The sequence below is a fragment of the Dama dama genome, chromosome 22 (assembly GCF_033118175.1).
Source record: "Dama dama isolate Ldn47 chromosome 22, ASM3311817v1, whole genome shotgun sequence".
In the NCBI taxonomy this organism is placed as follows: domain Eukaryota; kingdom Metazoa; phylum Chordata; class Mammalia; order Artiodactyla; family Cervidae; genus Dama; species Dama dama.
In genome coordinates, this window is record NC_083702.1 from 17,966,113 (window position 1) to 17,979,261 (window position 13,149).

Genomic DNA, 13,149 nt, shown 5'->3' on the forward strand with positions numbered 1-13,149 from the left:
ATATGTGTGCTTAGTCACTTCAGTCATGTCCAACTCTTTAAGACCCTATGAACTGTACCTCACCAGGCTTCTCTGTCCATGGAGTTCTCCAGGCAAGAATAGTGGAGTGGTTGCCATGCCCTTCTCCAGGGGATCATCCTGACCCAGTGATCTAACCAGTGTCTCCTGTATCTCCTGCATTGCAAGTGGATTCTTTATCGCTAAGCCATCATCGAAGCCCTTCTAGTTGTATCACAAAGCAGAAATGGGTTATATTCCTGCTCTGAAAGCCCTTGAACAAATAACATTAAGAGAGTCACGGGATTCTTCTTTCCTTTAATACATAAAAGTGATGTAAAGGAAGGTTAAATGATGTCTATCAGTGCTGCCCTTTAAGTAAATAGTGAAGTAGAGAAGTAAACCTAAAATTTTCCACTTCTGTGAAGAATGGAGGAGTTCACAGCACGCCAATGTGTCTTGCTGGGTCTTGCTGAATACAACTTAGAAAACTGGAAAATGTTTTTTAAGCAACAGTAAATGTATTCAACATTTGTTAACACAACATGGACTAAATATGCTAAAATTCTAGAGTGGAGATTATTTCAATGTTAGTCAAGGATCCATAGCTTCTTTCTCTCTGTGGGAGTTTGTCGATTCATTGCATAATTTAATGATTCAGAGTCTGGGCTTGGGCAAGCAGAGAACTACTCTTGTGACAGGAAGTCAGCATAACTTGGGAGTTACCTGGTGCTGAAGTGACAAAATTAGAGTCTTGAGAGCCTCTCTCAGACAGCAGGTTTTCTCCTCAAATATCCGCCCAGTATATAAGCTGTGACGGGCAGGAACTATATAAAAAGACTATATAAAGAAAGAGTTGGAACTATATAAAAAGATTTGGGAATCAGAGTCTTTTCATTATTTGGGTACGTAGCTACAAAGGAATCTAGGCCCTGAACTGAAATATCTGAAAGTCCCTGTCATAGGGACAGAGAAATCAAAGGTGGACTGAGTGCTACTGAAACTTCAACCCACACTTGTTACAGCTCAGTTTTAGGTTATATTTAGATGTTTGAGTGATACACACCCCTCCCCCCTACTTGCCTGGGAAAACAAATGGTAAATCCTTTCAGGTGTTAGAAAATGTATCAGGAGTATCTTACTTTTTCATATACAATTTATAGCATTCAATAAAAAATGACATGACATTTGACAAGTTAGGATAACATGACAAATGACCAAAGTGTGAAAAAAGATAAGAGAATGAAGAGACACCTGTGATAGAAATGCTGGACTTAGCAGATAAGGATTTTAACTACAATCAATGTATTTAGGGGAAAAGAGAGAAGAAGAGAATAAACAGGTAGAAAGATGAAAAATAACAAATAATCATAAATAAATAAAAATATCTAAGGAACCATTGCCAATCTAAAATAAAATATCTAGGTTTAGAAAGTGAATAATTAAGTGAAAAGAATTTTAGATAGAACTCAGAAGATAGTGATTTAGAGGAGTCCTAAAGATGAGAGATGAGAAAGAGAAGAAAGAGGAGGAGGTGAGGGAGAAGAGATACAGAGACAGAGAGACAGAACTGCAGAAGTAATATCTGAAGATATAACAATAGAGAATTAAAAAAAATAAACGGAGGAGTATGAAAACCCCCACTCCTAGTAAAGCTGCTGAAAATCCAAAGGGAAAAGGAAAATCTGGAATAATAACAGATTTATTTAATACTAAAGGAGGAAAAAAAAGGAGACAAAAAGGAACATAAAGCAGGTGGATTAATTGAAAACAAACGGCAGATACCAACACATCAATATCAGGAATTGCATTTACAGTAAATGGATTAAGATAAAACAAAATTGACACAAATGTTACTTGCAAAATGCCCACCTTATATTATGAAAGCAAAGAATAGTTGAAAGCAAAATGATGGGGAAAATGTACCAACTGTAACAAAACTGGAGTAGCTATATCAATGTCCCAGAAAGCAGACTTTAAGCCAAGATACACTAATTGAATTAAAGAGGGAATTTTCAAGATTATAATGAGATGCGCCCTTAATAAAGATATTTTAGACAACAAAATTCAAGAAAGGTAACAGAACATAACTTTGAAATATACTTGACAGAGTGAAAAGAAGAAATAGACAAAATCACAATCAAAATGGGGGATTATTACCATATCTTTTTCAATAGCATGCAGACCAAACATACAAAAAACAGAGAAGAATACATCAGATGTACAACAACATAATCAGCGCGTTTAACTAAGTGACATATAGAGCAGTGCACCCGACAATGCAAGAGTTTACATTATTATAAATGCACTAGGAACATTTATCAAAATGACCACAGAATAGGACAAAATCTTTCACTCTTTGAATTCATACAGAGTATTTACTCTGACCACAGTGGAAGAAAATTAAGAATTAAATAGAAATATTGTTAGCCACCTCTATTTGGGGAAATTCAGCAAGATCCTTCCAAAAACCACCTGAGTCTGGGAATAAACTTAAAACTTACTAAATATTGTGAAATTATGATAATAATGATAATAAACACAAAATAATGATATGCTAATAAATTCTTCTAATGAAACTCAAGTAGTGCCTAAGGGAAATTTATACCCTAGATTTAGAGAAGAGGAAAGACTGAAAGTGAAAAAAAGTAAACTTCCAATTAAGAAACTAGATAAGAGAGTCTAAAGGATGTCGAATGTTGGGGTTAATTTAAAAAGGAACAAAAATTAATGGAAAAGAAGGTAAGCATAAGGTAGAAAATATAGAAGAAAACCCTTTAAATGTGGCTCATTGAAGCTTGACTAACACTGAGCAATACTTAAGAAGAGCAGAGAGAAAATGAAGTTAACAATACCAAGAATGAAAAGGGACATCACTATAAATCAAACAGATTTTTGGTAATAGTTCTGTGCTATTGTTTGTTTTTTGGCTGTGCTGTTGCTCATGGGATCAGAGTTCCCAGGTCAGGGATTGAACCTGGACCCATGACAGTGAAAGCCCGGAGATTTAACCCCTGGATTACATAGTTTTATTAATACAATTTATACATTTCATGTGGATAAGTACACATAAAGTGTCAATTGCTCCACAGCCTTGCCAACACTTACGTGTCTTTAAAAAAAAAAAAAAGCAAAAACAGTCATTCTGACATGTGTAAAATGATATCTCTTTGTGGTTTTAATTTACATTTCCTTGATGATTGACAATGTCAAGCGTTTTTTCATATACCTATTGCCATTTGTATGTCTTTGTTAGAGAAATGTCTATTCAAGCCCTTGATCAATTTTTTAATTGAGTTATTAGGTTTTAAGTTTGTTGGGTTTTTTTTCTCTTAAGTTGTGGGAGTTCCTTATTATTTTTGGAAATTAATACCTTATATAATTTGTGCTAGCTTTCTTTTTCACTCTGTTGATCTTTCATTTGGTTTGTGGAAGCTTTTAAGTTTGATATCTTCCCACTTGTCTATTTTTGCTTTGTTGCCTGTACTTTTGATGTCATATCCACGAACTCATGAAACAATGTGCTTTTATTTTGTTATGGAGCTAAGATATCACATATCTAAAAAGTATTCCTATCTGGTGATCATGTTACACAATCACACATAGTAAAATAAATTCAGATAAATAAATAAATTTTTAATTAGGTTTTGAATATACTTTAGTGGAACTATAAAATTGTTTGCAGAAAATAAAACTTGATTCAATGTTATTTAGAGATAAAGAATGGAGTTTGAAACATTGCATTAAAGGCACAAGTCAAAAAAGTAAAACATTACAGATTTGATCACATAACCCCCCCATACACATATACAACCTTAAACATATATGGAAAATATGGGGAAAATGTTACAAAAATATTTAAGAAACACAGTAAGTGATGTTTGTTTATAAAGTGTTCCTATGAATAAATAAGGAATTTTGAAACATTCTAGTGAAAAATATTGTCATGAAAGATATCTTAAGACAGTAATATAGGAAAGAAGATAGTATTTTTGTATACAGTGTTTGTGATAGTCGCTCAGTCACGTCCAGCTCTTTGTGACCCCATGGAATTTTCCAGGTGAAAATACTGGAGTGGGTAGCCATTCCCTTCTCCAGGGGATCTTCCCAACCCAGGGATCAAACCGAGGTCTCCCGCATTGCAGGCAGGTTCTTTACCAGCTGAGTCACAAGGGAAGCCCAAGAACACTGTTGTGAGTAGTCTATCCTTCTCCAGCGGATTTTCCAGACTCAGGAATCAAACCAGGGTCTCCTGCATGGCAGGCGGATTCTTTACCAGTTGGCCTACCAGGGAAGCTGTTCAGTTCAGGTTAGTTCAGTCACTCAGTCGTGTCCGACTCTTTGCGACCCCATGAATCACAGCATGCCAGGCCTCCCTGTCCATCACCAACTTCCAGAGTTCACCCATGTGGACAAAAAAATATGATGCATTCTTTTACATCAAGACTATGAAGAAAATAACACTCTCTTTTAAAAGTAAGTATTTATTTGGTTGGCCTGGGTCTTAGTTGCAGCATGCAAATTCTTACTTGTGGGATCATAAGAAAAAAATTGTAACTGCATGTGGTAATGGATATTACTGTATGTGTGGTGATGATTTACCAATATGTACAAATACATAAACACTATGTTGTACACTTAGAACTAATATAATGCTACGAGAATTACATCTTAATTAAAAATGTTAACAAACAAGGTTGGAATATGTGGATTAAATTAGTTTCATTCTTACCTCATTTAGGCTTCTCTGGTGGCTCAGACAGTAAAGAATCTGACTGCAGTGTGGGAGACCCAATTTTCATACCTGGGTCAGGATGATACCCTGGAGAAGGGAATGGCAACCCATTCCAGTATTCTTGCCTGGAGAATTCCAAGGACAGAGGAGCCTGGCAGGCTACAGTCCATGTGGTCTCAAAGAGTCAGAAACGACTTAGCAACTAACATTTTCATTTAATGTCATTTTGTGGACCCAAATTAAACTCATCACTTAGATTTTAAAATACCAAATCTCACTGCATCCTACAGGGTTGGGACAGACACACAGAAACAGACAGTAAGTCACCTTCACACGAGATATAGGCTTCCTCCTTTGGAGAGCATGAAGTGTAATTCCAAGGGTCAGAAGGACACTGCCAGAGAGAGGTGTCAGTTTTCCGACAGTGGATTCCATCCACCCACCGGGGTCTAGAACCTTCTCTAAGAGCAAGAGAAGAGTTGAGGGTTCCACTGTCCCCACAGCCAAGCTGTCTGCAGATCATGGACACAGTGATATCTTCCATGGGATTGCGGCAGACACTGCCCCAGGACCCGTTGTAGAAAACTTCCAGCCACCCAGCACACTGCTGAACCTCGCTCACCATCCTGAGGGCCAGGAACTCTAAGGTTGAAAGGGGAGGAGACAGGACACAGTGAAAACTTTGCAGGATGTTCTAGGTTTTCCTTTCTTCTAGAAATGGTGAACATTCATCTCTGACCTTGTTCAAGAGATACCCACTAGATGACAAGACTGACATCACCTCCCTTTTAACTGACTTTGTCCATTTGTGTCTATCTTTCTATTTCTACCACAATGGTGTAGTGGATATGAATTGAGAGTAAGACCAAACTGTGTGGGCGCTAGTCAAGGAGGGGCAGCTGAATGCTGCTTCCTGACAATATCTTTGAAGAGTATGTTAAAGGGATGTGATGTGGATATTAGGGAGATAGGGATAATAATTAATCTAAAAATGTCCATATCCCAATCTCTGTAACCTGTGACTATGTTGCTGTACCTGACAAGAGGGATTTACAGATGTGAATAAGGTAAGGACCTCGGGATGGTGAGTTTAAGCTAGAATATTGTATTAACAATGTGAGCTGATTCCTACCACATCCTTAGACCCACTATCTTAAACGTGCAATACTTTTCTTAGCTCTGGTTAGAGAGAGAGAGATGTGACTTAGGATAATGGTTGGAGGCCTGCAGCATTGCTGGTCTGACAATGGATGAAGGGTCCTGTGAAGGAAAGGATGTAGGTGGTTTCAAGAAGTTTGAAAAGGCAAGAAACAGATTCTCCCCTAGAGTCACAAAAGTGATGCTGCCCTGCTGAAGCCTTGATCCCAGCCCAGTGAGATCCCTGCTGGACATCTAAGCTTGAGAAGAGGAAGGAAATGAATATATGTTATTTAAACCACTAATTGGTAAATTGTTAGGGAAGCAAATGGAAACTAGTACCGTGGGTTTAAAATTTTTGTATGTAACTGGAGAGAGAGCCCTGCTTTCAAGAAAAACTGTAAGAAACGGCTCTGCCAGGAAACACAGGGGAGAAGAAAGGACCAGATCGTCAGCTGTTGCAGGAGGAAGTCAAAGCACCTCGTCTTCATGTCTGCTGGAAAGACAGGCTCCATGGGAGGAAGCCTCCTTCTCTGGTCCTTTCGGCATCTCTCCATCGGGGCTCAGACCCCTGTCCTCCAGGGCCCCACCCCTCCCCCAGCCTGTGGGCAGTGTGGAGTGCTGACCTGAGCAGATGACCCCCGCGTCCTGCTTGTGTCTGCAGTCATGCCGCCCCCAGCCTCGGGAAGGGCACTTCCACACCTGGGACTCCTTTCCTGTGCAATTCAGGTCGTCCAGCCAGATGGGCCCTGATCCCGCCCCGAAGTGAGCAGACCCCGTGGCATTGAAAGCTTCTCCACAGCCCAGCTGCCTGCACACCACGCGGGCATCGTCCAGGTCCCAGCCGTCATCACAGATGGTGCCCCAGGAGCCCTGGTCAAGGATCTCCACTCTCCCGGCGCAGGGACCGCCCCCGTCCACCAGGCGGAGCTGTCTGCTGTCTGAGGAGAGAGATATGGGACAATGGCGCGGTGATCCCAGGGGTTGAGAAGGGTCTTTTGTCTTGTGGGACCCTCACCTGAGCAATAAGGGCCGCTCTCCACTGAGGCCGCAGAGCCGGCTGGTTCTGACATAGAGTAGTTGCACTGAGGCAGCACCTGAGTCTGGTTTCCTAAAGAAACAACAATGATCAGAAGTCTGGAAGAGTTGAAGAACAGGAAACTGAATTAAGGGAAATAATGACCTCGTGATGGAGCCTAAGATGAAAGCAGTGACCCAGCAGTAAAGTTATCATGCTCTTAGTGTTCACCTTCTCCCTGGAGAGTACCACAATTTCTGTTTTACCACCAGTGTTCTTGTAAGAATGACTTAATTAAGTTGTTGTATTCCTAAATTTATCCCTGTGCTGTGATTAGCTGCTCAGGCATGTCCGGCTCTCTGCAACACCTTGGATTATAGCCCACCAGTCTCCTCTAACCATAGGATTTTTCAGGCAAGAATACTGGAGTGCGTTTCCATGCCCTCCTCCAGGGGATCTTCCCAAACCACGGGTCAAACCCAGGTCTTCCACACTGCAGGCAGATTCTTTACCATCTGAGCCACAGGGAAGCTGAAATCTATCCCTCAGTAAAAGCAAAATAACATTCTTTCTGAAGGAGTTCTACGACTTCTTCAATGTCTATCTTTAAAACAAACACTTGAGTAAAATAGATCTCATTAAAAACGGAAAGGAAAAAGGAGACATTAGAAAGAATTCCCAGGGTTTTCAGCTGCTAGAATTACCTGACAGAGAATATAAATAGCCACAGTTAAAGTGCTTATGGAATTAATTGACAAAATGTGTATCTTTGCAGAGAAATGATAACAAAAACCAAATACTTCTAGAGCTGAAAAACTTGTTAGCTGCAATTAAGAACTAAACAATAAGTGTGGCCACACATTAGCTCAGCATAAAGTAGAAACATCAAAATGCAAAATGAGAGGCTATTCTTCAACTTAGAAATTCAGGCCACATAGCAAGAGGTCTGGTTATATTGTTGTATAGCAGTTTTTCCAAAAATCCTTGGTTCAGTTCAGTTCAGTTGCTCAGTCATGTCCAACTCTTTGTGACCCAATTAACTGAAGCTTGCCAGGCTTCCCTGTTCATCACCAACCCCTGGAGTTTGCTCAAACTCATGTCCAACAAGCCGGTGATGGATGAGCTGGACCATCTCATCCTCTGTGATCCCCTTCTTCTCTCACCCTCAGTCTTTCCTAGTCTTTTCCAATGAGTCAGCTCTTGGCATCAGGCGGCCAGAGTACTGGAGCTTCAGCTTCAGTACCAGTCCTTCCAATGAATATTCAGGACTGATTTCCATTAGAATCCACTGGTTTGATCTCCTTGCATTCCAGGAGACTCTCAAGAGTCTTCTCCACCATGACAGTTCAAAAGCATTAAATCTTCAGAGCTCAGCTTTCTTTTTGGTCCAACTCTTACATCCATACATAACTACTGGAAAAATCACAGCTTTGACCAGATGGACCTTTGTCAGCAAAGTAATCTCTCTCTTTTTTAATATGTTGTCTACATTGGTCATAGCTTTTGTTCCAAGGAGCAAGCATCATTTAATTTCATGGCTGCACTCACCATCTGCAGTGATTTTGGAGCCCAAGAAAATAAAGTCTCTCACTCTTTCCATTGTTTCCCCATCTATTTGCCATGGAGTGATGGGGCCAGATGCCACAATCTTAGTTTTCTGAATGTTGGGTTTTAAGCCAGCGTTTTCACTCTCCTCTTTCACTTTCATCAAGAGGCTCTTCACTTCCTGTTAGCTTTCTGCCATCAGGGTGGTATCATCCGCATGTTTGAGGTTATTGATATTTCTCCTGACAAACTTGATTCCAGCTTGTGCTTCATCCAGCCCAGCATTTTGCATGATGTACTCTGCATATAAGTTAAATAAGCAGAGTGACAATATACATCCTTGATGTACTCCTTTCCCAATTTGGAAACAGTCTGTTGTTCCATGTCCAATTCTAACTATTGCTTCTTGACCTACATACAGATTTATCAGGAGGTAGGTAAGGTGATCTGGTATTCCCATTTCTTGAAGAATTTTCCACAGTTTGTTGTGACCCACATAGTCAAAGTTTGGCGTAGTCAATAATGCAGAAGTAGATGTTTTTCTGGAACTCTTTTGCTTTTTCTGTGATCCAACAGATGTTGGCAATTTCATCGGTATGAAAAGGCAAAACTTAGTAGTTGAAGAAAAAAATATGTACTTCATTTTGCTTATGACTTTGGGTCATTAATCAGGAAGAAACTCAATTAGGCAGTCTTTCAGTCGGGTCTTTCAATGCTGCAATTAGATGTCACTTGGAGCTGAAGTCATTTAAAGACTTGACTGAACTCTGGTTCTGTAAGGAAATTCCCAGAAGTGTCCTAAGGGTAAAGGAACATCATGTCTTCAACTTAATTAAAAAAAAATTTACATATTTAAGAATAAATGGGGCAGAAGGGGAATCGAGAAGGAAAGACACTCACACACACACACACAGAGATTAAAGGAAAATATTGATACTAACATTTAGAAACCCAAATAAATGTTATACAGGCATTTTTATCTTGTATTCCAAACATTTTTATGTCTCAGCATAGATCAAACTTTGAAGAGTTAAAAGATGAAAACAAGTCAAAGAGAATTCATTGCCAGGACACTCACAAAAATACTCATGACATCAAAAATAAAATACCTAGGAGAAATCCTAGTAAAAGATGGGCAAAATCTCTGAGAAAAATTCAGGATCTAACCGAATGGAGGGATGTATTATGTCAATGATTTGGAAAACTGAACATTGTCAGTGTCAATCATTCTCAAATTTCTATGTCTACTCTCAAATTTTTAAATCTAATCTCAATGAAAATACCCTTAAGCTTTTCTTTTGATGAAAATGACAAGCTGATTTCTAAATTCATACAAAATACAAGCAACCAAGAATGACCAACACAGTTGGTAAGAAAAGCAAGGATGTTAGGAGAGTGAATGTAAAGTAACTCTTGGAAGTTAAAATTATTCTGACTTACTACAAAGTTTGAAACTCAGGGAGATGGTGAAGGACAGGGAAGCCTGGTGTGCTATAGTCCACGGGGTCGCAAAGAGTCAGACTTGACTTAGCCATTGAACAACAACAACTACAAAGGTATAATAGTTAAGAAAATGCAGTATTAATGCCAGGATAAACAAATGATAACATGGAACAGAATAGAGAGTCTCAAAAAAGACAGACATGCTTGCCCTTCTGCTTATGATGAAGGCAGCACTGCAGTGGGGAAAAGAGTCTTCAGAAAAAGATTCTGAGTCAATTGGATGTCCATATGAAACCTGACCCTTATGTTACACAGACATCAATCCCAGAAGGAATGCACAATAATATGCAAGAGAAAAATAATAATGTTTTTGTAAGATACTCTTAGAGAATGGAGAATGTTTTTATGATCTTGGAGTAGGCAAAATTCTTGAAGCATTAAATGTACAGAAAAAAGTTAGTAAATGTATTTGTATAAGAGTAAGAAATGAGTTCATCAAAGGACACCATTTGATTAAGAAAATGAAAATAAAAGGCCAAGGGTTAAACATGGAAAATAAGTAATACATATTTGCATGCAAAGACATTGTCATGATAAGTTGTAGTATCATATAAATAACCCAGATTTATACTGTCAGTAGAATGGATCAGTACATGGCAATGTGATCATTCAAAGCATACTCTACAGTAAAAAAAAATAAAGTGCTACAATAAACAACATGATGTGTGAATCCCAAACATAATTTTGAGTCTACAAAATTAGATACAAAAGATGAAATATACTGCATCATTTTAATAAAGTTCAAACATTGATAAAACTCTCTATGTTAGCAGAAATTAGCTAGGTGATTTTCCCTTTAGAGGAGGGAAGACACAGTTACTAGGGACAATAGTGACTGTGGTGCTGGGGACAATGTCTTTGTCGATCTGGACTGGGGTTCATACTGAGGTCTATACTTACTGCTCCTACATTGTTTTCTATGATTTTATGTAAGCAGGATGTTGCTTAAAAATATATTATTCAACTTCACACTTCTTGCCCTGGGCTGAAAAAGGAATGAACAATGAGAAGATCCATATTTCACCACAAAATATCTGACTTTGAAGCCCGTTTAACCTCACTCTCTGTTCTTGGAGACATTTCACTCCAGGGGCATCCTGAGTACCAGTAGCCCTTCCCTCTCTCTTACCTGAGCAGATCACAGAGGCCGTGTTGCCATGGGAACAGTCAGGCCCACCCAGGACAGTCACAGGACAACTCCACAGGAAGGACTCCGCCCCCAAGCAGTGAAATCGGGATGTTAAGATGTGATCTCCTCCTTCCACCAAGTGTGGTCCTCTGGGAGTGGAGATGGCGACTCCACAGCCGAGCTGACGACAGACAACATTGGCATTGGCCAGGCTCCAGTGGGAGGCACAGAGCGCTCTCCATCGTCCAGAAATGTTCATCTCCACCTGCCCCTCACACTGAGAGGAGCCGTTTATCATGAGCCGGACTTCCGAGTATGCTGGTAGAAGAAGACAGAGTTTCAGCAAAATCACATAAACAGGGTGGTCACAGAGATGAAAGGCCTGACATGCATCTCACCTGAACAGACAACCTGAGCAGCTCCACTGTGGTGACACCTGGCCCCTGGACAGGGCACTCTGGGGCAGACCCGGAGCTCAGGCTCCTGCCCCTCACACCTGAACTCTTCAGCCCAGACCCGGCCATCGGACTCTCTGAGGGGCACGTGTCCCAGCACAGACACAGCCTTGCCGCACCCCAGCTCTGCACAGATGACCTGGGCAGTGGGGAGTGTGAAGTTCCCATCAGACACTGGAATCCAGGCTTCTCCAGAGTGCACTTCTACTCGCCCTGAGCAGGGTCCATCCCCTCCAGACAGACGCACAAATCCTAAGAGGAAACAACAACAAAACCAGTGAGTGTTCGTGGTACTGACTTGGCAACTGGAAACCGCACCTCACAGGCAGTGGTGTGAAAGTTTTTCTTTTTAGGATTGGAGCATGAAGAGAGTCTTTGACAGTTATTGTCATAATTGAATTTTCATGAGCAGGTTTCTGAAGAGAAATCCAGAAGGATTACAGGGTCAGTTTGGAATGGTTGAATCCCAAGAACATACACTTTGAGACTGGTTAGAAATGTGAATTCTTTGGTCTAGGAGCCTGGAAACTACAGAGCCCAATTCAGATCACTGGAATGGCTGAATACTGGAACCATGTTTTGGCATTGGTTGGAGAAATGAATTTCTCATTTAGCAGCCTAGGGCCTATATACAGATCCAAGGACACTGTATAATATTCAGGCACTTAAACTTGAACATAGAGATATGCAGAACAGAACCCACCCAGAGGGACATGGGTTATGAGATTAGAGACCTGGCATCCAGACAAGCTTAGAAAGCTTTCGTGGGACTTGTGGGGCTAATATTCTGACCAGTTTTCTCTCCCAGGAGCTAGTCCTCAAGTAACTTAGGTTAGGGAAAGTCCTGAGGCTGGATCCATGAGGGCGTGCCAACTTGTAGGCGGGTGACGGCTCCAGAGAAGAAATATGAACACTATCACTAATTCACGTTTATGTCATCACATCTTGTCTTTCTGATACTTTTTCATGCCAAAAAATTCCACAAATTCCTTCAGCGACCTCAGCAGAAAGAAAATGTGTTAAGAAAACCCAGAGAGTCATAGAGAGAGAGTCCCAGCCATCTCTCTTGAAATACTAGGATTTGTCAAAGAAGCTGGGGGAGGGTGTGCTCTCAGTGGATGTGTACCGGACAGCTGAGTTTCCAGATCGTCTCCTATTAATGGTTTTTCTTCTCAAACAGGACTCGTAGAAAATGCTAAGGGCTGATAATAAATGATTTTAATACTATCATTGTACTAATTCTAACCACAGAAAAATGTGCATTCTTTTCAAGCACACATAGAATATTCTCCAGGCTAGCTTACAAGTAAGTCTTAACAAATTCAAAAATATTAAAAATAATTTCAAGCATCTTTCATGACCATAATGGAATGGAACTAAAATTCAATAATGATCAGAAAACAGGAATTCATGAATATATAAAAATTAAACCACACACTCATATTTTAAGATTGTTTTCCTATTTCTATAAAGAATGCTATTGGGATTTAGATAGGAATTGCATTAAATCTGTAGATCACTTTGAGAAGTACAGGCATTTTTACAATATTGATTATTTCAGGCCAGAAACACAGAATGACTTTCCATTGATCATACTGTCTTTAATTTCTTTCATGAATGTTTTACAATT

At 39.9% G+C, this 13,149-nt stretch overlaps 1 protein-coding gene across 1 annotated transcript in view; it reads right to left on the bottom strand.

Annotated features, from left to right (window-relative positions):
* LOC133043052 (uncharacterized) overlaps positions 1 to 13,149 on the bottom strand; it is a 187,832-nt gene that overhangs the window by 160,786 nt on the left and 13,897 nt on the right. The window contains exons 3-7 of the mRNA XM_061123942.1: positions 11,463 to 11,771; positions 11,065 to 11,382; positions 6,888 to 6,980; positions 6,496 to 6,810; positions 5,011 to 5,374 (exon numbers count right to left, since the gene is read on the bottom strand). Coding sequence (XP_060979925.1) covers positions 5,011 to 5,374; positions 6,496 to 6,810; positions 6,888 to 6,980; positions 11,065 to 11,382; positions 11,463 to 11,771 — 1,399 coding nt within the window. The remainder of the gene's footprint in view (positions 1 to 5,010; positions 5,375 to 6,495; positions 6,811 to 6,887; positions 6,981 to 11,064; positions 11,383 to 11,462; positions 11,772 to 13,149) is intronic.